At 33.3% G+C, this 26,288-nt stretch overlaps 1 protein-coding gene across 3 annotated transcripts in view; it reads right to left on the reverse strand.

The window, feature by feature from the left end:
• LOC123009294 (Krueppel-like factor 8) overlaps positions 1–26,288 on the reverse strand; it is a 47,784-nt gene that overhangs the window by 7,266 nt on the left and 14,230 nt on the right. For 2 of the 3 annotated variants that reach the window (XM_044405495.1, XM_044405494.1), the window contains 2 exons: positions 17,214–17,291; positions 7,451–7,583 (listed from right to left, as the gene is read on the reverse strand). In XM_044405495.1, the coding sequence (XP_044261430.1) occupies positions 7,451–7,583; positions 17,214–17,291 (211 nt within the window). The remainder of the gene's footprint in view (positions 1–7,450; positions 7,584–17,213; positions 17,292–26,288) is intronic. The other variant, XM_044405496.1, reaches the window with a different exon arrangement.

The following is a 26,288-nucleotide window of genomic DNA, read 5'->3' on the forward strand; positions in this document are numbered from 1 at the left end:
ACGAGGGGTCAGGAACGTACCCAGAGAAGATGACACTAGGCGCGGTCGTGGTGTGCCATGAAAACGGAATAAATATAACCTACACACAATCCGCCCGGTTACATCATCGACGCTCGACACGGAACTTCAAATTACATTCGAGTAATTACATCGATTTTATAAAGAAAATGCTAGATCCTGGTCGATGGGAACGAACGTACCCTGGGCGAGGTCCACGTAGGTTCAAAGGTCACGCGACAAATACGATTATGTTGATCGGACCCCATACTGGCACCAGTGGCGGAACTGGAATTTTTCACGGTTGGATTCTACAGAGTGTTCCATCTAAACCCCACATTAAAAGTATTGGGAGTTCGAATAATCATATTTGTTTGAAAATTGGTACATAGCCATAATGCATTAAGTCCTTCTAAATGAAAATATTTTCAAGATGGCGGCACTTCCGATTATACCGGAAGTCGGTCTCAACTTTCTTATTTTAAATGGAAACCTATATTTTTTACTACGTTTTTGGATTAATCGGGTTATTTTAAGAGAGTTTTCATCAGCTTTCCCTATACCCAAATTTAGCCGTTTTTGAAATATTTGGAGTTTTACAAATTTTTTTGGATATGTACCTTCCACTCTAAAAATCGGTAACTCTGCCATTTTTTAAGATTTTGAATTCGTTTTTTGTCGTTTCAAAAAGAAAGCTTAGATCCTTATTCTGGTGTTTTCAAATTTTGAAAAAAAAAAAATTAACAAACTCCAAAATTTAAGGGTTACTTTTGTAATAATGCAAATACCCATAACTCAATTTTTCCAAATGAAATACTCCAATTTGTATTTTACTGAATAGAAGAGAATTTAATTGTGCATTGATCTGTATTAACATTCCCTATTCCTAAATTTAATAATTTTCAAGTTATGGACTTTTCTTTAAGACTACAGAAAATTTATTACTAGCCACGCCCGTTTTCACATAGTTTGCTATGGAAGTCAAAAATGTCAAAATTTTCTCTAAAAAACGTCAACAGTAAATTACTGTTTGACAAATAGTGCCAAAATATGAAGAATCAAAGTTATGCAAACTTAATTATTATTGATAGGTTCTACCATGCGATCATTATTTAAAGCTAACAAGTGCGAAAAATTTATTTTTGTTTAATGAACGACATCATAATTTTGTTACACTCTCCATAAATACAAAAAAAATAATTAAATCTAAGTTTGAGTAGCTTTGACTCTCCATATTTTGGCACTATTTGTTAAATAATAAGTCACTGTCAACGTTTATTAAGAAACAATTTTGACATTTTTGATTTCCATGGCAAACTATACGAAAACGGATGTGGCTAGTAATAGATTTTCGGCAGTCTTAACAAAAAGTCACCATAACATAAAAATTATTAAATTTAGGTATAGGGAATGTTAATACAGATCGATGCAGAATAAAATTCTCTTCCATTTAGTAAAATAAAAATTGGGGTATTTCACTTGGAAAAATTGAGTTATGGGTATTTGAATTATTACAAAAGTAAGCTTAAAATTTTATGGTTTGTTAATTTTTTCTTCAAAATTTGAAAACACCAGAAGAAAGATCTAAACTTTCTCTTTCAAACGCCAAAAAAACGAATTCAAAATTTTAAAAAATACTAGAGTTACCAATTTTTAAAGTGTAAGGTGCAGTTCCAAATTTTTTTGAAAAACTCCAAATATTTCAAAAACGGCTAAATTTGTGTATAGGGAAAACTGATGAAAACTCCCTTAAAATAACCCGATTAATCTAAAAAGGCAGTAAAAAATATAGCTTTCCATTTAAAATAAGAAAGTTGAGATCGACTTCCGATATAACCGGAAGTGCCGCCATCTTGAAAATATTTTCATTTAAGAGGACTTAATGCATTATGGCTGTGTACCAATTTTCAAACAAATGTGATTATTCAAACTCCCAATACTTTTAATGTGGGGTTTAGACGGAACACCCTGTATAATTGTAGGATTTCTGATTGTTACTCATTCGGTTTCGCTTCGTGTGCGATTTTTTCCTAGTTTTTTTTAAGTTTTGAATCGACTGTAATGTTAATTTTTGTATGATTTGTCGTCCGTGTTGTGTCTACGCCTATGATGTGTGCCGTATGAAAGTCTCGCGCCCGCTTTGGGAGTGTCCAAGGTCGACGGTGAAGATGAACCCAACTAGCAAGTGTACCACATCGCCGAGAGCTTTCACAGAATCAAGATACCACCGCGAGGACAAAAACCAGTTTTGCGAAACACTATGGGCGTCATGTACCATCCATCAGCGTTGGTATCATCATCGCAAACGAAATGTCATCCGTTTTATATTTTTTATGCAAATAAAACGCTTGCGAAAGGACCACAGTACACACTTTCGTTTGCGTAACGAATGCCGCCCAACACGGGGTGGCTTAACATCTTCTAACCCGGAATCTGCCTTATTTGGCGCCCAGCTCGAGGCCGCAGGGTTGATCAATCGAAAAATTAAGATCGACCGATAAATGATTTGCTAATTCATTATTAGCGTAGGTGGAATTATTTATGGGATTGGAAATTGGAACGGAATACTTGATATGGTGATAAAATTGGAAATTTGTTGGATTGAATTTTGGCGCCCAACAAGATGGGGAAAAAAAGTATGACGCCCAACCCGGATGCGTCCACTCGCCATATATGGCACAACCTCGAGGCCGCGGGGGTGACCAATCATAAAAATTGTGCAACGCCGTTCGATGATCCGTTAATTAATAGTTGTGAGATTTATTCACGATGTAGGTGTCTTCACTCTCATCCGATCCGGAACCCACACCAAATCAAGTGTGAAGTTAGGTAAGACATGGTTTTTTATCGATGGTCGAATTAGTTCGACCCAATAATTAACAGATTTGAACAATTTTCGATTATAGATGCTGAGCAAGAAATCGCGTGATTAGTATGTATATATACTCACACTTGATAGAATAGTTTAGATTTTTAACTTTTCGATGTAAGTCAAGACTCATCGTAACTTGTTTGTGACCAGTTTCCAAGTAAAAGTTGATGATTCTTGGTAAATACATTAAGTGTTACACAATCTTGACACTATGTTACAATTTCTGTTACCTTTTTTGCCAACTCTTCACAATCATCTTCATTAAGCGAACGCAAATGAAGATTAATGAAGATGCCCCAAGACTTAATTTCGGTCGATCAAGACCTTGGAATTGTACAAATAAGCATCATTTATCTAAGCATTAAGAAAGGTGTAATCAAAATTTTTCCACTACACGTAGCAAAGTACCCTTTTTGTTACGCTCCTTGTTATTTTCAACCACATAACATGCTACAGGAGAAGAAATAGACTAATTGCCGCCCAACTAATTGACAAATTAAATGAATCAAAAAGAAATGATTTGGAACATACAACATGCATAAATGGCACCCAAATCGAGGCCAAGAAAAGGGAAAAACTGGTCTAGAACATTCTATTTGGCGCCCATTTTGGGGCATGGGCCAAGCATTTGATGATTATGAAGAAAGGAGTGACCAGAACTTGTGGGCAAAGTGCCTTTTTAGAGCAGGGAGCGGTCCCCATCGGGCGCCAAATTGTCATCTTCCTGTTGTGAAGTCTATTATCTCCCAACTAGTCGCAATGAGTGTGTGTATTTTGAATTGGTCGACCCCGCCCATGACAGTCTTGACGAATTTACGATTTATGGTGTGTTGGGCGTGTCTTCGCCAACCATCCCTCGATTGAGACATTAATTGAGTGCAATTTACATAATTTCGATTCGGTAAGCGGCAATTAAATCGTCCGTCAAACTCTAGAAAGTAATGCAAGCGCGCACATTTAGTGTTCCATTTAACAATAAATTATTGTTCAATGTACGCACACTAACCTTGCCATAGGCGAACGCGACTTTTTCACGCTATTATTTTATTATTATTATTATTATTTATTCGTGGAAATGTTTATAGTATATGTTGGGCGCCAAAAACAAAAATGTCAAGTTGGGCGCCATTTACTTTCTCCATCAATTTGAAGTGTAATGGAGAGGAAAAAATCGCAATGTGCTCATTATAAATTGAATGTCGAGTTGTTATTGAAATTATGCAATGACTTTTAGCTAAATACGTTTCGACACTCCCGCTGCAGGACACTGAGAGATTCTCTTCTAATCTAGTTTCCCACGTTCTTACCAAGGTTGGGTACTACAACACAACCGTTCCCTTGGCGAAATTTCGCTTTGGCTGAAAAGCGTATCAAGCATTCCCGGAATGCGCGTACGCATTTACAAAGCCACCGATAGTTAATCTACAAGTCGTATTACGTCGAGTATTACTATCTAATTGTATCAACAATTACCGTTGCCTTCAATGCCAATCTCCACCGCTGATCATAAACTAAAATCAAGGTAGGCAGTGTTTGAAATAACCATCCCACACGACGGGCGCCCTTTACGCCGCGATGGCTTTTCTAGGGTAACGGATAGTCGCGGGGTCACGACTTGAACTATCGCACGCCCCAGGTAAGCGCATCTTCACTCCACCCATGCAATTCACTATAGGTACTGTTAGAGGTGACTAATTGATCGCCGGGTGCCGAAATCGGGGTTAGATTCTACCGTGGGAAAGGAGAGAGGCTACCGGAGTTACGCGGTGTGTGTGTGTAGAAGGCAATCGTGAATGATGGCCCAAACAAACACTCGACTTACTGGATAATCTATAAATAATAGTCAAGCCGAATAGATTACACACGACGATCGGGGAGACCTCATGCTGGGAAATCTGTAACGGAACACATACGGCGAGAAGATCTTATCGATGGAGCTACCTTTTTACCAGGGTGCAACATTGTGGCGCCCAACGGAGGGTTTTGGCGCCCAATGGGCGTCATGAAATCAATTTTTTTACTTAACAAATTTTTGACTCAACAGAAAAGCAGAAGTACTCCTTTATCAAGGAAAATTTTGAGAGGGAAATCTAGATTTTAGATCTGTATGATTTTTGCATGAATTTGTGTATTTTTACGGAAAATAATAGTTATTTTCGATACAAGTGCGCTGACAAATATACTGAGTGACATTAGAAGTGGAATACCAAGAAATAATAATTATTATGCACTGATTTTTATACAACATATTAGTCGTAACTAAACGTAAGTTTGATTAAAATTTCTTATTTTTCAGGTCTGAGACCGAATTTTGCGGCACGAAGCGAAGCTGAGTGCTGCAGTGGAAGTCGAAGACCTGAAAAATAAGACAGCGCATGTGTATCGAACAACATTTTTCATGATCGTCAGCGAAATTTCATAAAAAACGTGAATTTATTGAAAATTTAATATTATTAATAATATTAAAATTGAAAATTTTATATATTTAGTTATCTCCTACTTTTCACCTTATTTATCTAAGGGAACGATCATGAAACATTATTTCAATATGTGTTCTTTTTTATAAAATAAGTTTTCAATACTCTACAAAATACACAACGCTGTATTACTTCGGGTTATCAAAGTCGCACTGTATAGCAATTTCTTTCGAGGTAATTTTAATATCTACATGGAAGTTGAAAAAGTTCCGGTTTTTGATTCATTTTCATAAAAATGTCATTAAATATCAGAAAGAAGGTCTAAGAAAATTTGTAGTTGGAACAAAAAAACGTCTGTAGAAAAGAGTAGAGGAGTGACTAAACTTCTATCCTCTACAGAATAAATTTTTCTATTTACCCACATGCAAACCTAAGAGCAGAAGTAAACACAGAATCATAAAAGCAAAAATATGTGGCCACCAAAATTTTAAATTGGGAAAAGTAGACTGGTCGCCTCGTGTTGGGCGCCAGTTTTGTGAAATTTTGTAAGTTTTGAAATGTGGTCCACATTTGGGCGCCACTTTATCCGGAAATCGAAATGTGCCTCGAACGTGACGTCCGTTGACAATACAGAAGAGCGATCTAAGTGGGTTGTGCATCTTGTAAGTCTCCGATAAAGCAAGCACGACTCGGAAGATTCTCAACACATCAATTTTCCCAAAGCTCATCTATTATATGAGACGACGTGAGCAGTAACGGCTCGTCGTGTGCGTGTGTGGGAGAGAAGGTTTCGTCGAGTTGGTCGTGTGTTCAAAATCTTTGATGGTGAGGGCCGATTTGCAATTTAAAATCACTCGATATTACCATAAGTGTATGTCTTTGTCAACGAATTTGACACGGCTTATTACATACGATCGCACAATGACTAATAATAAAGAACGGAAGCGATTTGCATACAATGCCGGTGATTTTTGTCGATTTACTAGATGCACCAGAGTGATTCACGTGGTGTTAAATCGGGCGAAATTGTCGGCATTCTACACTTGTAACCTCAATGAGTGCGGTTATAAATGGCCGTATACGTTTTCTAATTTACTCACGACACCTACCATACATTCATAATATTTTATTAAGCGAGTCATAATAATTTATTCCGCGTGATTACCACAAATGCGGAATATTTGTAAGGTAATCTCGAGTCGGCTCGCGTTTACGTGAGGAGTTAATCAGCGTTGGGCCACGCGTTGGGCGCCAATCTCTCAAGCGAAACGAAGGGATCCGGCCGATAAAAATGACACTGAAAAATATAACGTGTGGCAATAAAACATTGCCTTTTACTAGAACGTACCGGCAGAGATAATGTGTATCAAGGTCTCGAGTAGAGTGTATGACCATACGTACATTCAAATTATTTTTATGGGAGATTTTTACTACCGTAAGTTGTCGTATTTCGCTCCTAATTATCCACAATCCCTTTACAAAAATTCTTACTCTTCCAACTAATTAAACTCACTGTATATAGCAATGCGTCTTATCTCGATTCAAATTAATTTAATCGTGGGCGTATCTCGAAAACTGCATTGATTGTGATGTTAAAAGTGTGCCGTAGCGGTTTACCGGAGTCACCTATGACCTCTTGGGGTCAACCCGACAACTATGCGCATAATTTGCCGTTGTTGTCATACACAATTTGCGTATGCTTGCAGTGCTACTTCCGCATAGATACGCAATACATCATTTTCTCTCTCATCTGTCATAAATGATATATATTCCGACTCTTGGTTCTAGATCAAAGTAACTCCGTTACAAAGTACGTAGTTAACACAATCTCTGCTCATCCTGGGCAATTCACACGCGGAAACGTATAATTTCAAACGCTAATCGCCAATGAAAGTCTAATGGTCTAATCATTACTTGGAAGAGTACACGCGATCTTAGCTGTAAAATTATTTGCCTTCGAAAGGCAAAAAACATACTTCTTCCGTTCAAAATGCACGGTCATTAGACGAATCCTACGCTCGGATACGTGTTGGGCGACAAAAGCAACGCCTTGGGCGCCAAACGATCACACGGCAAGCTTTCAAATTTAAAAAATAAAACTGAAGAACTGTAAGGCTTTGCCTTTTTATCATGTGTATTTGGCGAAGTTTCGTAGCTTTTTTACCTGGTGGTGGTTGTAGTTTGTTCACTGGTGCCGGATTTCTGAGCCTTTGTGGCGGATATTTTGGTACTTGCAGGACAACCGGCGTCTTGACGCTAAGATCTACCGGCTCCATCTGGACTGGGGGGCCTTCTGCCTGAAACAGAAAACATCAGCTGAAAAAGAGGAACCACTTGTATTTTCATTTATTGTCGCTTTCAAATCTATATTCTTTGCACGTGTCGAGTTGCATCACCTGTTAATATCATCATGTCAGGATTACGCGTCCATTTTAATTCACCTGCGTCTATTAAGGTCGACCATAATGGCCATATAAGATGGATCGTCTGACATCATTAGACACAAACAGGCTAACGTGTACGACATTATACATCGGTAAAGAGCATCACTGTTTAATTACGGCCGGTAATTGCCGCCGCACTATTCATTAATGTTTATTTACGGATTGCGCTGTTGGCAAAGGCTACACTAATTATCGACGAGATAAACACAACAATGCCTAACTGAAAAATACGAACGCCACTGGTAATTAATTTCAACGGAGAATTTCCGGGTGAAAAACACGAAAGACAATTCCCAAGATCCAAAAATTTTTTTTTTGTACTCATTGATTGGAAACACAATTTTTCCATTTATTCTCGATGCATGGGAAAACGTTTTTCCCGCACTGCAGTGTCTTTCACTTTGCAACAAGAACTAGGGGAAATCACGTTGTAGGGTTGGTAGGTTTTTTCATACCTTGATCGGCTTTTTTGAGGCAGCAAGCCAAGTTTTGCTGCGGCGTCAAAATTTCGACAGAACTCATTTTCACAAAAAATTGCATTAGTGTTTCAAATTTTGTTTGTCGAACCAATTCCAAGCGCGAGTTTTGTAAAGAACGAGTTCCCACAAATGACTTATGAAACATGTTTTTTATGCTATTTTTTCTACAGGGTGATTCAAAAATGTCGGACCATCTCTTGGGTGGTAAATAACTCTTCAAAGATTAGATTTTAGATTTAGTTTTTGGCCGATCCGATTATGTAATCTTAAATTTAGCTAGCGGAAACGACAGTCCTTGTAAGACTGAACAGATACCTGTTGACAAAAATTATCAATTTTTATCTTAACAAACTAGCAAATTCAACAATAAATTAAATCCGACAACATCGGAATTATTATAATATGAAAATTGACAGTTTTGTTTTTTCACCATTCGAGAGTTGGTTCGACATTTTTTAATCACATTGTGTTTTGCGCGTTTCATGCACTTTTTTAACGTAAAAGTCAATTTTTCAAAATTTAGGAACTTTTGCTCTAATAAGATTGTGGTTGGTAATAAATGTCACAAAGTGTGAAAGTTCGATTTTCGAAGTGTCAAGTTTCAAGTATTTTTCAAAATTTTGTTGAATTAACAATGAATTTTGTAAATATTTCATGCACACCACCTGAAAAAAAAAACGTTTAAAACGCCGCGGAAAATTACCATTACCAACCTCTAGAAAGTAAATTGTACTAGTCTATTTCAGCACCCAAATCGGTGTTGAAATGGCTCATTAAAGCATCGGTTTTGGTATCGAAATAAGCTTTCTTTCAGGCGCAAAATAGAAAAATTATACTTATGCACTCTTTATAAAATCGTTAAAAATTGGCCATAAGTGGAATTTGTAAAGTAGGTAACTAGTGAAAGTCAATTTTTACATCTTGTGCATTTACAAAAAATCAGTAAATATGTCAAGTTAAACCGAGTTAAACTAAAATAAATTTAAAATTTCTCCATATAGAAGTAGAGAAGTGTTTTATTTCGAAATTTTCGACCAAGAATTTTTAGCAAAAAATTTTACTATTTTAGATGATCAAACTCAATTTTGGCTTTGCAAGTTTTTTTTTTCATACCTTGATCGGCTTTTTTGAGGCAAGCCGAGTTTTGCTGCTTTTTTAATTTCTGGCAGCGTCAAAATTTCGTTAGAACTCATTTTCACAAAAAATTACAAAAGAAGATAGATGGCGTTCTTGTTTCAAATTTTGTTTGCATAGTAACACACAGGGCTACCAACTCACCAAATAGTATATGACTAAATAATGTTAAATTATCTTTTTTACTTTCCTTATCCTATAAGGAAAATATTGTAATCGGCTGAAATTTGACCTACCTATATTTTTACATTTCTGGACGAATTATAGCTTCAAGACATCAAAAAAGTAGGTTTGGGCCATTGGGTCACGATTGAATTCATGGGGATACAAATTATTTAGAATCATGCCTTATTAAACAGTAAAATGTGATTAAATAAAATAATAATGGGTGCTAAACTAAAAAAAAATGCACCCTAGACTCGAACCCGCGACAACTATCATCTATTTCGCATGTAATCCGGCACTGACGCAAACGTTAGGTTTGCTACTCGGATTTCCAACACTAAATTGTTGTCGTAAGAATGTTTTCCAGATAAGTGGGATAAGGAAAGTCGTGAGATGTTCACACCAGATTTTTTCTAGTTCCGTACCCATTATTATTTTTAATTTATCACATTTTACTGTTTAATAAGGTATATTTCATGCTCATGCAGGAAAATTATCTTTCCGAATTCGTTAGGTAAATAACTATTTCCTAATCCACCGATCACAACAATCAGAACAAACAACAATAAGAAATTTAATTAAATCAAAAGAGAGGTTAGTCGTTTGACAGTTTTAGTACAATTGTTAATTCTTTTGACATTTCAATTGTTATACAGAGTGTTTAAACGTGCGGTGCGCCACTGTGTGTGTATGGGTAGTAGCTCTGATGATCCCAGCACGTGACTTACCGGTTATTTCGCAACGTCTCTTTATTATCAATCGTTGCAACCTCTCACTTGCCGCAACCGCGGCGGCAGCTCATCGTCACAACCTCAGTTTCTTGATAGATATACCGCTGATAAGTGGAATGTTGTAAATAACGCAACAACCGCAAGGAACTTTTACTATCCCTCTAATGTAACACACACATCAAGAGGCTAGAGATTTTTTCGTTCGTTTCGATCGTATGAAAGTAGCAAATTCACAATCAAGACGTGATGAAGATGCTCTCTTGGATGATGCTGCGATGGTGGTACCGAGAGATTTTCCATTAGGCGGTAATGATAGGCGCACATTCGCCAGATGTTCCAAGATGAAATTATCTAACTGTAAATTTATTGAGGCGCCGAGAGATGAACTATTGGGATGGTAAAAGAGTTAGGATGCGTAATGTTTTGTCGTAAAGCGAGCAAATTAACCAGAGAAAGAGTTTAATTAGACAGGTGGAAGACGCTGGAATGGCTAGGAAGAGGCAAGACCGTTTGTTTTTTGTTTGAAAATTTGTAATTCCGAGTTATTAGATGAAAAAGTAAAATGTAAAAAATGAAAAATTATTACTTTGTAGACTGTGACATTCCAAATGTGACTTACAGAATTCATAACTTGAATAACTTAATTGAATTGAGTTATAAGTAAAACTCATTAATCTTGACTGTAAAAATAAATTGAAATTAAAACAAATTTTGAGAGTCAAGTTTAAATGTAAGTTATAGTCATTTGTCCAAATTTCCAGATAATAAGTCGAAATTCTGAATATATTTAAGAACTTTCTGAACTTTATTCAAGAGTTTCAAAATTGAAATACGAAAGTTTTGAGATTGTGTGTTTTTAAATCAGAATTTTAAGTATATGAAATCAGAAATTAAGTTTTAACAATTTTGAGTTTTAAATTCAAAGGCTGGAGATCTCGAATTCTCAAATTCCTAGATCATAAGTCAAAATTCTTGGAAAGCCAAACGAGATCGTAACTCAAAATTCTGAATTTCGAAGTTACACGTTGGGAATTTTAATTTATAGTCAGCTGTAAGTCCAAATTTCGAGATAAAAGTCCAAATTTCGAATTCATCAGTCAAGAATTTTGAATTGCAAAGTTACAGCTTGGGAATTTTAAGTTGCAGTCATTTGTAAGTCCAAATTCCCAGATAATAAGTCGAAATTCTGAATATATTTGAGAGCTTTCTGAACTTTATTCAAGAGTTTCAAAATTGAAATACGAAAGTTTTAAGATTGTGTGTTTTTAAATCAGAATTTTAAGTGTATGAAATCAGAAATTAAGTTTTAACAATTTTGAGTTTTAAGTTCAAAGGCTGGAGATCTCGGATTCTCCAAATTCCCAGATCATAAGTCAAAATTCTGAATTTTTAAATCAGAGTTTCGAGTATAACAATTTTTTATGTTTGAAGCTTAAGTTGTGTAGAAATCGAAATTATGAATTATCTGTTGTTAAAATTGCTATTTGGACCACAATTACATGACTTTGTATTTTTACTGGAATTCTCGCAAGTCCAAATATCGATATTATCAGTCAGAATTCTGAATATATTGAGCAGTTTTCTGAACTTTATTAAAAAGTTTCAAAACTGAAATACGAAAATTTTGAAGTTGTGTTTTTACACCAGGATTTTAAGTGTAAAATAAATAATTGAGATTAAACAATTTTGAGTATCAAGTTTAAAGGCCTGCTTTTGGACCTAGATTGTAACATCAGCAATTTTCGATTTGAAAATTTTCAGTTTTCATCTTCAAGGTTTCAGTTTTAAATATACAACATAGGGTTTTAGCTTTGAAGCTCTCAAATTCTCCAAATTTCTAGATCGTAAGTCAAAATTCTGAATATTTAAATTGGAATGTCGAGTTTAGACTGCGAAAAAACACACTCGAAATTTGTATAATTTGAAGCCCAAGTTGTGTAGGAGTCGAATTTCTGAATTATCAGTTTTTACGATTGCTATTTTGATTATAATTATATGTCTTAGTAAATCAAATCTTTAACTGGATTTTTTGAAAGTCCACATTTCGAGATCACAAGTCAAGAATTCTGAGTATCAACTTAAGTCACAAGAGATGATAATTTGAAAAATGTTATGAGTTATTTACTGGATTTAAAATTTGTCTATTTCAATTTTCAAATGCACAGGCTATCACAAACTAACAACAGTTTAAATTTACCAACACGTGTAAAACAAAACAAAGACTCGCCTCGACGCCCCCACACAACAAATCTCAAAAATAATTGTTAATAAAAATTTTGAAAACCCTAATTCACATGCACGAATACAAATTAATATGAAACTTAAACGGATTGGAGGTATTTTGATGTATACACCTTACAAACTATACCATGGCGTCGAGGGACTTTTAAGTTGTAGTCAATTGTATGTCTAAATTTCGAAATAATAAATAAGTCGAAATACTGAATATATTTAATAGCTTTCTGAACTTTGTTCAAGAGCTTCTAAATTGAAACGCGAATGTTTTGAGGTTGTGTGATTAAACCAGAATTTTAAGTGTATAAAATTAGAAATTAAGATGAAAGAATTTTGATTTTCAAGTACAAAGGCTGGATTGTGGGCCTAGATTGTAACAGCAATTTTCGACTTGCAAAATTTTAGTTTTCAAAGTTTCAGTTTTAAATATACATCATCGGATTTTAGCTTTGAAGCTCTCAAATTCTCCAAATTTCTAGATCGTAAGTCAAAATTCTGAATATTTAAATCAGAATTGCGAGTTTACAGAAATTTTTATATTTGAAGCCCAAGTTGTGTAGTAGCTGAAATTCTGAGTTACCAGTTTTTAAGGTTGCTATTTGGTTGCAATTATATGACTTTGTAACTCAAATCTTTAACTGGAAATTCTTGGAAAATCAAACGAGATCGTAACTCAAAATTCTGAATTTCGAAGTTACAGGAAGGGAATTTTAAGTAATAGTCAGCTGTAAGTCCAAATTTCGAGATAAAAGTCCAAATTCTGATTATAGTTAACAGCTTTCTGAACTTTATTCAAGAGTTTCAAAATTGATTTGAGGTTGTGTGTTTTTATATTAAAATTTTAATTGTAAAAACAAAAATTTTGATTAAATAATTTTGGTTTCAAGTTTAAAGACCGGACTTTGGGCCTAGATTGCAACTGAGTAATTGCCGACTTGCGAAATTTCAGTTTTCAAGGTTTCAGTTTTAAATAAACAACATCGGAGTTTTGAAGTTCTGGAATTGTCCGTAAGTCAAAATTTTGGACATTTAAATCGGAATTTGGAGTTTATAAACTGCGATTTTTAAGATGTGCACACGATCAAAATTGTTATAAATATTTGAAGCCTAAGTTGTGTAGGGGTCGAAAATCCGAATTATCAGTTTTTAAGGATGCTATTTTGATTATCATTATTATGGGACTTTGTAAGTGAAATCTTTAACTGGAGTTTTTGAAAGTCAAATTCGAGGTCATAAGTCAGAATTGTGAATTTCAAAGTTACAGCTTGATAATTTTAAATAATAGTCACTTGTAAGTCCAAATTTCCAAGTGTTAAGTCGAAATACGAAAGTTTTAAGGTTATGTGTTTTTAAACCAGAATTTGAAATGTAAAATCAGTAATTTAAATTAAATAATTTTGGTTTCAAGTTTAAAGACCGGACTAGGGCCTAGATTTCAACTGAGTAATTGTCGACTTGCGAAATTTCAGTTTTCATGGTTTCAGTTCAGTTTGTTTTGAAGCTTTGAAATTGTTCAAATTCACAGATCACAAGTCAAAATTTTAGATATTTCAATCGGAATTTCGAGTTTACAAACTGTGATTTTCAAAATGTGCACATGATCGATTTTTTTTTTAATATTTGAAGCCTAAGTTATGTTGGAGTCGAAAATCTGAATCAGTTTTTAAGGTTGCTATTTTAATTACAATTATTATGTGACTTTGTGAGTCAAATCTTTAACTGGAGTTTTTGAAAGTCAAATTTCGAGATTATAAGTCAGAATTGTGAATTTCAAAGTTACAGCTTGGTAATTTTAAATAATAGTCATTTGTAAGTACAAATTTCCAGGTTTTTAAGTCGATATCTTGTATATTTAACATCTTCCTGAATTTTATTCAAGAGTTTCAAAATTGAAACACGAAAGTTTTGAGGTTGTATGTTTTTAAATCAGAATTTTTAGTAAAAAAGAGATTTAGATTAAACAATTGTCAGTTTTAGGTTTAAATACTGAATTTTGGGCTAGATTATAATTTTAGACGAAATTTCAGTTTTCAAGATTTCAGTTTTAAAACTGCGACTTTTGTTTCTGAAATTCTGAGTAATTAAATCGAAATCTCAAGTTTATAGACTGCGAATTTCAAGATATGCACACAGCCTTGAAGCCTAAGTTGTGCAGAAGTCGAAATTCTAAGTTTTTGCAACTTTTCATGCTTGATGCCCGAAAATAATGACTTATTAAGATAAGTCGAAATTCTACTTTTAAAATTTGCAAGATTGACATATTTCCGAGTTCAAGAATGCGGATCTCGCCAAATTGCTGTCATTAATTTTTTTCTTATTTCCACGTGTATATAAAACGTATTCCTTCTAGTGTTGGGGGACAAGATCGCCTCCTTCCTCCTAACTGGTTAGCAAATGGTCAAATGTAAGGCGATATGACGTATCTATGATCTCTACATGTTCCAATCATTAACAAACATGCACTTTGCTCCTTGATCGCGACGAGTTACACACGCCAGGGGCGGAGGCACGACGTTCATGGTCAGATGGGTCAAAATAGAGATGGTACCAGAAAGAATGATTTGAGTCCAATTAATTGAGAAAACGATTGATTGTTGTGAATTAATTCATTCATTGACCTCATTGTCAACTTTTAAGGACTCAAACGGGTGTTAAAATGACCCTTAAATCGGAATTACACAAGGCGATAAAAAAAGTCATGTCGTGACAACTTAAATTATATATCATTTTGTTCGTCTCAGTGAAACAAATAAAATGCACTAAAAAAAATTAAAAAGTCCACACACTTTGAACTAAATAATTTTTTTCTAATTTAAATGAATTTAAAATACTTTAACTTTAAAAAATCATTACTCAATAACAATTAGGCGGATTTCCTTCAAATAAAGACCGTTCTATAGGGAGAGCCTTGCCCTTTAGAATGATATGAAATTTGAAATTGAATATTGGCAAACTTTTCATCGAACAGTGTTCGAAGAAGTTCGAAGTAATCTAAGAAAAACCCTACGAGTCAATTTTTTTTTTTCATCATTACCATCGTGTAGAGCATCTCTTTATTAGTTGTAATCCAAATTTTCAAAAGAATACCGAGTAGTTTTCAAGATATGATTTTTTGAAGTTAAGGTTTGCTAATCAAGCATTGCTCCATATAGGAGAAATGCATGTTAATCTTACTTAAAATTGCATTTTTATAAAAGTATTTGTTTTAAGACTCTTCTTTTAGTTAAAAATGGTCAATTGCACCTTCTTTGTTCTAATTAGAATAAACAAAAACTGTTTGTTTACTTAAAACAAATAAAGAGCACCTGCGTACTAATTAAAGCAAATAAAGAGTTTTTGTTGTTGTAAAAATGACCACTGATCATTGAGCAAAGAGGATCTAGAAGTTTGAGGCACGTGCCTTAAATATAAGGGCAAATCTTTTTCAAATCAAATCACTTTCCATTCAGATTTCGACGTGTTCATTTTGTTTCAGCTTTCTGAACTTTTTTTGAAAATGTTCTGAGCTCTCTCATCACTTTCGAGTGATGTTAAATGCAATAAGTCACCTGATTTATTTTGATGGTACATTCTACGATTAGCTTCAGTTAGCTTGCAGGTAGTCGCTGTTGTGATAACAGTTGCACACGAAGCAAGTGACTTATTGCATTCAACATCACTGGAAAGTGATGAGAAAGCATTTGCTGAGAACATTTTCCAAAAAAAAGTTCAGAACGCTAGAACAAAGTGAACAAGGAATCTGAATGGAAATGATTTAATTTGAAAAAGATTTGTTCTTATTATTAAAGCTACTGCTTTAAACTTCTAGATCCTTTTTGCTCAACGATCAGTGATCATTTTTAGAACAAAAAAACTTTTTATTTGCTTTAATTAGTACGCATGTACTCTGTGTTTGTTCTAAGTAAAGAAACAGTTTTGGTTTATTCTAATTAGAACAAAGAAGGCGCAATTGACCATTTTTAACTAAAAGAAGAGTCTTAAAACAAATACTTTTATAAAAATGCAATTTTAAGTAAAATTAACATGCATTTGTCCTATATGGCGCAATACCTGAAAAGCAAACCTTCAAACCCGTATAATATTTTAAAAATTTGGATTCTTATTAATAAATAGATGCTTTACATGATGGTGATGAAGAAAAAAAATTACTCGTAGGGTTTTTCTTAGATTACTGCGATTTACTTAGAACTTCTTCGAACACTGTTCGAAAAAAAAGTTTGCCAATATTCAATTTCAAATTGCATATCATTCTAAAGGGCAAGTCCATCCTTTTAGAATGGTCTTTATTTGAAGGAAATCGGTCTAATAGTTATTGAGTAATGATTTTTTAAATTTAAAGTATTTTAAATTCATTTAAATTATAAAAAAAATATTTAGTTCAAAGTGACTTTTTGAATTTTTTTAGTGCATTTAATTTGTCTCACTGAGACGAACAAAATGATATAAAATTTGTCAAGTTGTCACGTCATGACTTTTTTTTGTCGCTCTGTGTTATTGCGTTTTGTTGACCAAATTTCTTGTACGGTATGGTGTCTATTTTTAGCCGTTTTACTAACGGCAAATGATGAGATTGAAGAACTTGAATAATAACAAATAGTATGTGAAGATTGTCAGTATCGCTGTAGTAAAAATGATAACAAAACGTGATTTATCACAAGGTCAAGTAGCGGCATGTGTGCTTATCAGTCGCCTGAATCACCGATTATTTTGTCAATATTTTTGTCGTTTTCATTACTCACCTCCGGAGCTGTTGGAGATGAGGGCACCCCCGGCCTGGGAGCTCCGATCCACCGGTCGATGTCGGAACGACATTCGTCCTGAAAGCAAAAATGAAGAAGTGAAAGATCATGCTTAACTCTTCTCTTTTGGAATTAATTACGCCTTCGCTTAGAAAGGAGTCGTATCGCTAATTGCCACGAAAAAGGAGGATTTTTTTTTCGTTTGGCGAAGGTCGTTCGGTTTGTAGGAAGTGGTTTATAGGTTAGGATGAGGTCAATGCGTATCTGAAGAGGTCATTGCGGTGATAATTCGAGCCGACAAATTCTGGATGGCTTGTTTACAGTAGCATTGTTGTGATGGTGATGGCGATTTATCTTGTGAGTAACAATGGTCGGAATTAAGCATGACTCAGGCTGGGAGAGGATACACCTAAAAAGTGAGGACGTAATGGACGATTGTCTACAAAGAATGGAGTGTTTAGAAGGAAAATGCGACAAATTGGCGCTGAAAATCGGTTCGATTTTACAGAAATTATCTTTTTTCAAGAATTCCTGAAAAAAATGCGAATTTAAAAAATACAGAACATTCATCGGGCCGAATTCCATACAAAAATATTAAAATAGTATATAAGGTGATTCTTTTAGGACCTATATTAGAAACTTTTTAACTTCTAATGCAGATAGAAATTTGAAATTTTGTACACAACCCAAATCAACCAGTCTGAGTTCAACTAAATTATTTTCAAAATGGCTGAACTTCCGGAACTACGAGAAATTGGCGCCAACTTTGAAATTTTAAGTGGTAACCAATTATTTTTATTGCATTTTTGAATTCTCCTCTTCAAACTGAGTAAAATGTACCTAGTTATTAGTACTTATCTGTCATAGTTTTTGACATATGTCAATTTTTTGCTCAAAATTTTCATTTGCAGAGGTTTATTAAAAACATCACAGCTCTTGAACCGTTTGCAATAAGTAAATAATTTTTCTTGCATTTGATAACCAAAGGTTCAAAGAGTTTCCTAAAATTTTCAAAATTGTCAACTGTCAAATTGCAAAGCTTATATGATTTTTTGAAAATGATATGTAACAAACAGCTATAACTCAGTTTTTTCAAATAAAATGACCCCATTTTCTCAACGGCAACCGAAAGTACATCGATTTGTAGAAGGACTTTTATCAACATGTCCTATATCCATCTCTTACAGTTTCTGAAATAATCACGAAAAACGTGGTTTTGTTTTTTATTTTTATAGTAAATCACGTAGCCTTTGGGAATGATCAAAACGAATTAAAGATTTATTAGTCTACACAACACCCATCCGGAATTACAAAGAATTGAGGCGGCATTTAATAATCTTCAACCAAATGAACTAATGGAAGCCACTCAAATCAGTTCACCATCGAGTTTTGGACTGTTTGAAAATGGTAAACATATCGAACATCTGTATTAATTATAAGTATATCTTATTGTATTTTTCCAAAGCCTACGTGATTAACTATAAAAATAAAAACATTAACATGTTTTTTGTGATTATTTCAAAAACTGTAAGAGATAGGTATAGGACATGTTGATAAAAGTCCTTCTACAAATTGATGTAGTTTTGATTGCCGTTGAGAAAATAGAGTTATTTCATTTGAAAAAACTGAGTTAAAGCTGTTTGTTAATGATCATTTTCAAAAAATCATACTAGCCTTGCAATTTGCCAGTCGCCAATTTTGAAAATTCTAGAAAATTTTTCGAACCTTTGGTTTTCGAATGCAACAAAAAATATTCACTTATCGCAAAGGGTTCAAGAGCTGTGATGTTTTGAATGAACACCTGCAAGTGAAAATTTTGACCAAAAAATTGACATATGTCAAAAACTATTATAGATAAGTACTAACAACTAGGTACATTTTACTTGGTTTAAAGAGGAGAATTCAAAAATGCAATAAAAATAAGTGGGTACCATTTAAAATTTCAAAGTTGGCGCCAATTTCTCGTAGTTCCGGAAGTTCAGCCATTTTGAAAATAATTTAGTTGAACTCAGACTGGTTGATTTGGGTTGTGTACAAAATTTCAAATTCCTATCTGCATTAGAAGTTAAAAAGTTTCTAATGTAGGCCCTAAAAGAATCACCTTGTATATTAAAGAATGCGTTTCGTAAAGCAAGTTTTGTGGAACCAGTTCGAAGCGCGAGTTTTATGAGAACGAATTCTCACAAATGACTTATGAAACAAGTTTGTTATGCTCTTTTTTCTACAGGTGATTAAAAAATGTCGGACCATCTCTTGGGTGGTAATAAGGGACATCCAAGCCACAAATAACATTAAACAGAGTTACAATTTAGGATACAGCTTCCTTGTTTCCTCTTCTAATAGCCTGTAGCAAAAAACTTGGAAGATTATTTTTCCAATAAATAGAGTCAAAGTGCAACATTCAAACTTCGAAATTTTTATAGATAGAATTTTTTTAACATTTTTTTCATGTTCCTTGTATTTTACCTTACATTTTTCTCTTGGGCGCGAGTTCTGGGACATGCCTGTATACAGGTTGATTCTTGTAAAGTTTAAATGGAAACCACCCATTTTTATTGCACGTTTGAATTTGCCTTTGGGTTCAAAAAAGTCCCCTGAGGTGGTCAACACTGTCAAGTGTCAAATTTCAAGACTAGTATGACTTTAAAAAAAATAATGATCCAAAACCTGCTATAATTCTATTTTCTCAACGGCAGTCGAAAGAAACAGATTATCACAAGTTTTGTGAAAATGTTGTGTTTCTGAGCTAGAAATGTTTTTTTGGATTACGTGTATATTTATTTTTTTTATCTTAAAAATAATTTCAAAATTTTAAATTATATGGTATGGTATTAGTAATAATAGTATTTTGATTCATTTTCCCCCAAAAAATCAAGTTTATACAGGGTGATTCAAAAGTGTCGGACCATCTCTTGGGTAGTGATAAAGGACATCCAACTGAGTTTAAAGTTCCCATGAGAAAACATTGCTTGGGCCTTTTTTCACGAGATATAGCTCTTCAAAGATTAGATTTTAGATTTAGTTTTTGACCGATCCGATTATGCAATCTTGAATTTAGCTAGCGGAAACGGCAGTTCTTGTAAGACTGAACAGATACTTGTTGAAAAAAATTAGCAATTTTTGTCTTAACAAACTAGCAAATTCAACAATAAATTAAATCCGACAACATCGGAATTATGATAATATGAAAATTGACAGTTCTGATTTTATCGAAAAAAAAGCTTGAAAGCTTTGCGCGTTTTATGTACCTTTTTAACCTAAAAGTAATTTTTTAAAATTTAGGAACTTTTGCTCTAATAAGGTTGTGGTTGGTAATAAATGTCACAAAGTGAAAAGTTCGAATTTCGAAGTATCAAGTCTCAAGTATTTTTCAAAATTTTGTTGAATTAACAATGAATATTGTAAATATTTCATGCACACCACCTGAAAAAAAAACGCTCAAAACGCCGCGGAAAATTACCATTACCAACCTCTAGAAAGTAAATTATACTAGTGTTGAAATGGCTTTCTTTCTTTCAGGCTTAAAACAGATAAATTATACTTAGGCACTCTTGCTAAAACCGATTAAAATTGGCCATAAGTGGAATTTTGAAAGTAGGTATCTAGTGAAAGTCAATTTTTACATCTTGTGCATTTACAAAAAATCTGTAAATCTGTCAAGTTAAACCGAGTTAAACTAAAATAAATTTAAAATTTCTCCATTTAGAAGTAGATAAGTGTTTTATTTCGAAATTTTCTATGTACCAAAATTTTTAGCAAAAAAAGATGATCAAACTCAATTTTGACTTTGCAAGTTTTGCTTTTTGGTTTTATAAATCTTGGTTTTGTAGATTTACGTCTGTTTCATAATATTTTATTAATATATACATTTTATAAATATATAAATGTTTGCCTTATTTCATCAACCAAAATATTACATGTCGTTTTAGGTTTACATTTTTTTATTTTAATATTAACAGTTTTTCGTTAAATTTATGCAAAAAAATGCCTAAATCCACATTATTTTGGAATAATTATTGCATTTTATGAATAAGGAATGTAGATTTACGAATTTAAATGTAAATATATTTGTTTCGTTTGGCGCCACGAATTCGCGAAAAATTCTTTCAGTAGCCGTTGTTTGTCGGGTGGTTGTTGAGTCTTGTGCCGCATCATGAAGAAATGGCCAATTTGTCGTTCTCTAACCAGTTTCCAGGTACTGGTCTCTCGCTGGATTAACGGAGTTTCTTTGAATTATCCACAATAAAATGGAATGATAATGCGATAATCAATCGCAGGTGTTTGTGTGTATAAGGCTTGCGAAGGCTGATAGATATGTGGTACGCACAGAGACAAGTGTATTGTTAAAAAAAGACTGTATTGCTTAAGTGTTTTTTTTCCGTTAAAATTTAGAGATCAAAAAGGTTAAAAGATTAAGTGAACCCGGAGAAAACTGTATAAACACAGGGTATAGTTGGTGCGGAAAATAAGCGTATGTGGGCGGGGCTTCCGTGCGCAGTGTGAATTTTCTATTGTTGTGCGCAGCTACGCCCACAAGGCCTTTCACTTTTGCGCCAACTGTGCTATATGTCATAAAAACAAATGCAATAAAATATACGGAGTGATAATGATAAGCGTTGGCTTCACACGTAATAAAATAATTATGTTCTGGTCTCATTTTTGCGAAAAAAATCTTGATCCGTCTCGCTGCTTGTGCAACTTGTATTAATTTCGTGGATAATTGCGGCGACCACCCAGTCCGCCATCGATAAAATTGATAAAAATACTATAATTGATGCCACATTGCCAAAACTCTCGAGCAATTTAAAAAATAATTTGCTGGATTTTATATGCATGAATTTTAAGGTAAAAGGACGAGTTTTTAATGCGAGGTTTGACCCACATTAGGGGGGCTCCGGAATCCATCATCGCCGGATTTGTTCCGGATTGAGTGTTGTAGACAAACAAGAGAATCGAAAGGATTATAAATCATTTCGTTTTAATTTTCTCGGTGCTTGATTTATAGCCGATGTTAGTTCAAGTAGTTCGTATTACAGGTGGTTTATCATTTTAGACTTGCAACAAAGAAAGGTGGATGTACTTGCTGTATACCGAGTGTTATTTATCGCGTAAATTCCACCCTGTAGATGTCGCTACTTTCCCACAGTTTACTCAAAACGTGGTGTAATTAATGACCTTCTACTCTAACTCTTGTAAGAGTTCTTTACACCGTGGAGAGACAGATGTTTCAACTCTTCCGTTAACATTTTTTTCTTTTCGTTTAAAAAAATTCAAAAATTTACTCCAAACCATCACGTTTAAAATCTCTATTTTACATGTCGTGATTCGGTTTTAGAGACGCCTCCAGCGATCAGATCGTGATTTACAAATTGATTAATTAGTTGTGGATTGATTGCATGGTGATTTTTTGTTCGTGACCATTTTTAAAAATAACAAAAAGAAAATCGACTTGATGTTAATTAATATGTAGGATCGTAAACAAGAAATTAGTTTCAAAAAGCGACGACTTTATCGCACGATCAATTTTGACCGAAAAAAATTCAAGTGGGAATTCATTTCGGCTCGTAAAATGCGCTAAATCGTACAAAACGATTGAAATTTTTATGTAAAAAACGAAATAAAACCAAAGGATTATTATCTTGTTCACTTTTGCACACATTTCACACAACAATCTTTTATATTTTCGGGTCTTAAAACATGTTTTTGCTGTGCTTTAATTACTAGTACAATTTATCTTCTCAAAGTTAGTGATAAATTATCAAACACAAAAACACTTTCAAGTTATATTCTATAAAATGTACACCGAGCTGCAAAAGTAATATCACCTAACATTAATTGTACACTAAAATTCAACGATCATTACGATCATATGTAAAAAAAAAGTAGAGACCAAAATTTTTTATCAATGCAACGAACCATGAGTACCTAAGTGTTGTTATGTCTATGATAATTACTAATATTTATTTTGCAATTGTTTATACAGGGTGCGCCAGAATTCGCGCCACAGAGAAAAATTTCAAGTAAAATAAGATGCCAGGAACATAGAAAAAATGTTTAAAAAAATTTGACATTTGACATAATTTTATGTCTATTTAATGATACTAATGATCTTATTTTTTTTTACAATTTTTTTACAATTATGTAGTAAAGATACAAAAAATTTGCCAATAAAAACCACAAATAACATTGAACAGAGTTACAATTTAGGATACAGCTTTCTTGTTTCCTTTTCTAATAGCCTGTAGCAAAAAAACTTTTTTTTAAACTATTTTTCCAACAGAAATAAATAGAGTCAAAGTGTACAATTTAAACTATAATAACTTCTAAATTTTTATAGACAATTTTTTTTAACATTTTTCCATGTTCCTGGTATCTTACCTTATACGGCATTTTTCTCTGGGGCGTGAGTTCTGGCGCAGCCTGTATTATACAGGGCTGATTTTAAAAAACGGCAGGTGCTGTAAGATTTTTATTTATGACCGGATTTTAAAAATTAAATGGCTTTTAATAGCTGATGATAATTTACATTTTTTTCTAAATGTTATAATATATTTTGAGCTATATTCAACTTTTTAATTTTAAATAACAACCCAATTTTTTTTCTCATAATGTGGTAATGTGCAATGTGTTCTACTTTCACTAAAAAATATTGTTTAAACAGAATTATCAAAGCTGAAAAAAAATAAAAGTTAATAAAATCTAGTTGCATGGTGTCGATAAAAAAATAACGTTAACAATAATCTTATTAAACGTAAACAAAATAAATAAATAATAATAAAATAAATTAATAATACTAAATTAGATGTTTTTCTGATTTGTTATAGAACTTAAAAGTAATTATTATTGTCATTTCTTATTAAAAATTTGAAAAAATATTGGCAATGTTTTCTTTCATTTTGACAATAAAATAATGGCCTTATGTCTTTTTTGACACCATGCAACTAAATTTTGACCAATTTCGCATCAATATTTCTACAACTTATTGGTATTAAATTGCATATGTATATCACAGTTCCAATACAGGCTGTCTCAATTAAAATTTGCACCCCCTAAAAATCTCTAATTTCGTTCAAGTTTGGAAAAAATGCTGAAAGAGGTCTATTTTAAGTTAAAGGGGAACCAAATTTTATCAAAATTTCAAAGTTATTTCTACATCTGCATGAGTGACACATCATTTTAAGTTGCTTTCATTATTTATGCAACCATGTTTTTTTTTTTCAATTTTGAACGATTTTTTGAGAGGAATCAAGAGTGGTTATGAAATGTATGTATTTTTTTATTAAAAACGACCTGTTTCAGTATTTTTTCTAAATTTTAGTTGGGACATCATGTATAGAATGGGCATTTAATTTAAACACAATGATGCAACATCAGGATCGAAGTAGGTGAGGGACTGTCGTTTTCAATGTTTTTATGCATTACATTTTCCACCTGATAAAAATGGAAATAAGGTGGCACTATTGAAACCTTTGTTTATCTACAGGATGATCGCAAAACTTAAAATTGAATTTAGAAGAAATAGACACGAGTTGTGTGCAATTGGGTCAAGGGTTTTCAATGGATAACAATAATCGCATTATATTTTTCATTGAAACACTATTGACAGGCACGAAAAGAATAAATTAAAATAAAATTATGGTCGGAAGTAAAAAGTGTGGGAAAGGAATTAAAGAGCAAAAATGAGGAAAATTAACAAAAAGAACTCTCGGTGAATTTAGATTGCTTCAATCATTAAACCATAACGGACATTCACTGTACGTTAATGGAGGTTCTTTAAGCAAACACTATTACATAACTGTACAATAAAACGTAAAAATGATAAGTGACAACAATCGGAATCGATCAAAAATCGCAATTTTTAGCGAGAAAAAATTCAACGAAATGAAAGCGAGTTTCGAGAGAAGTTCTCACGGTTCAGATGAATTCGTTCGAACCAAATTTATAAACGCATTAGAAAGTACTCGGTGCAAGTTACAATGTCTTTTAAAGTTTTATTGATGTATAAACTGCTATTCTACATATATATTATTCTAATGCGAGTCCCGTTCGGATTCTTAGGTTGGCAATAACGCAATCGAGGACCAAATACAGAACGACTTTACCAATTATGTTTGTGTTTCTGGTTCGCCGCGTACGCCATCGACGATCAAAGGGTGATTTATTCCAACACCATCTAAGGGAAGAAAAGACCTAACGGGAAGCTATGGAACAGAAAGGAACAGAGAAAATTGCGTATTCGAAGAATGTAAAAGGTGTCGGCATTCATAACATATATGATGTTTGATTTATTGCCTTACGTAATTATAGGACTCGACGACGAAAAACTATAATAATAACGAATTAGGGTTTTTATTTTTATAAAATCGATCGGTCATTTAATGAAATCTGATGTCATAACCATGAGAACTCACATGGACTCAAATCGGGTCTATGTGGTGGCATTTCTAAGTAATATGATACCTCACAAGTCTCCTGTTTGCTCATCAAGCAGTAGCGTTGAATTCTAATTAATTACTTGATTAAAACTTTTTTTTAAGTAATTATTTTCTCGTTACTGCAATCACTGTATGTGTTTTTGTAAACATTCCATTTTCCTTCGTGTAATAAATCAATTGTCTGAGAGGCAGATTGAGACATTTTATGTCAAAATGTAAGTACAAAAATTAAATTGAACTTTCAAGTACCGAAAAAAAAAAGATTAATGATGGAGTAATTAAATAGTGAAAAAGTTCGAAAATTAAATCTGTTTTTTATCAGGGTCATAAGTTGAGAATTTTAATTACTGGAAGAAATTAATTACGCCGAATTTGGGAAACATTCAAACAAAAAATCAATTAACTAAGCATACAAAAAAAAACGCTTAGTACAAATTACTTTGCAAAGTTGGTAATAAATTGTAAAGTTGTTGGAGAAAATCGACAAAAAAGTTTGTTTGTTTAATGAGAAATAAAATCAGTTCTTAAAGCTGAAAAAATGTATTGTAAAAGTCCTTTCAATTTTGAAATTATTTAAGAATTTGAAAGGTATTTAAAAAACTATTTGACATCTTTTCTGAATCACTCACTTAATAAATCT

This window comes from Tribolium madens, unplaced genomic scaffold, assembly GCF_015345945.1.
Source record: "Tribolium madens isolate multiple individuals breed KSU strain unplaced genomic scaffold, Tmad_KSU_1.1 Scaffold_71;HRSCAF=194;Tcas5.2_LG6, whole genome shotgun sequence".
Taxonomy (NCBI): Eukaryota; Metazoa; Arthropoda; class Insecta; order Coleoptera; family Tenebrionidae; genus Tribolium; species Tribolium madens.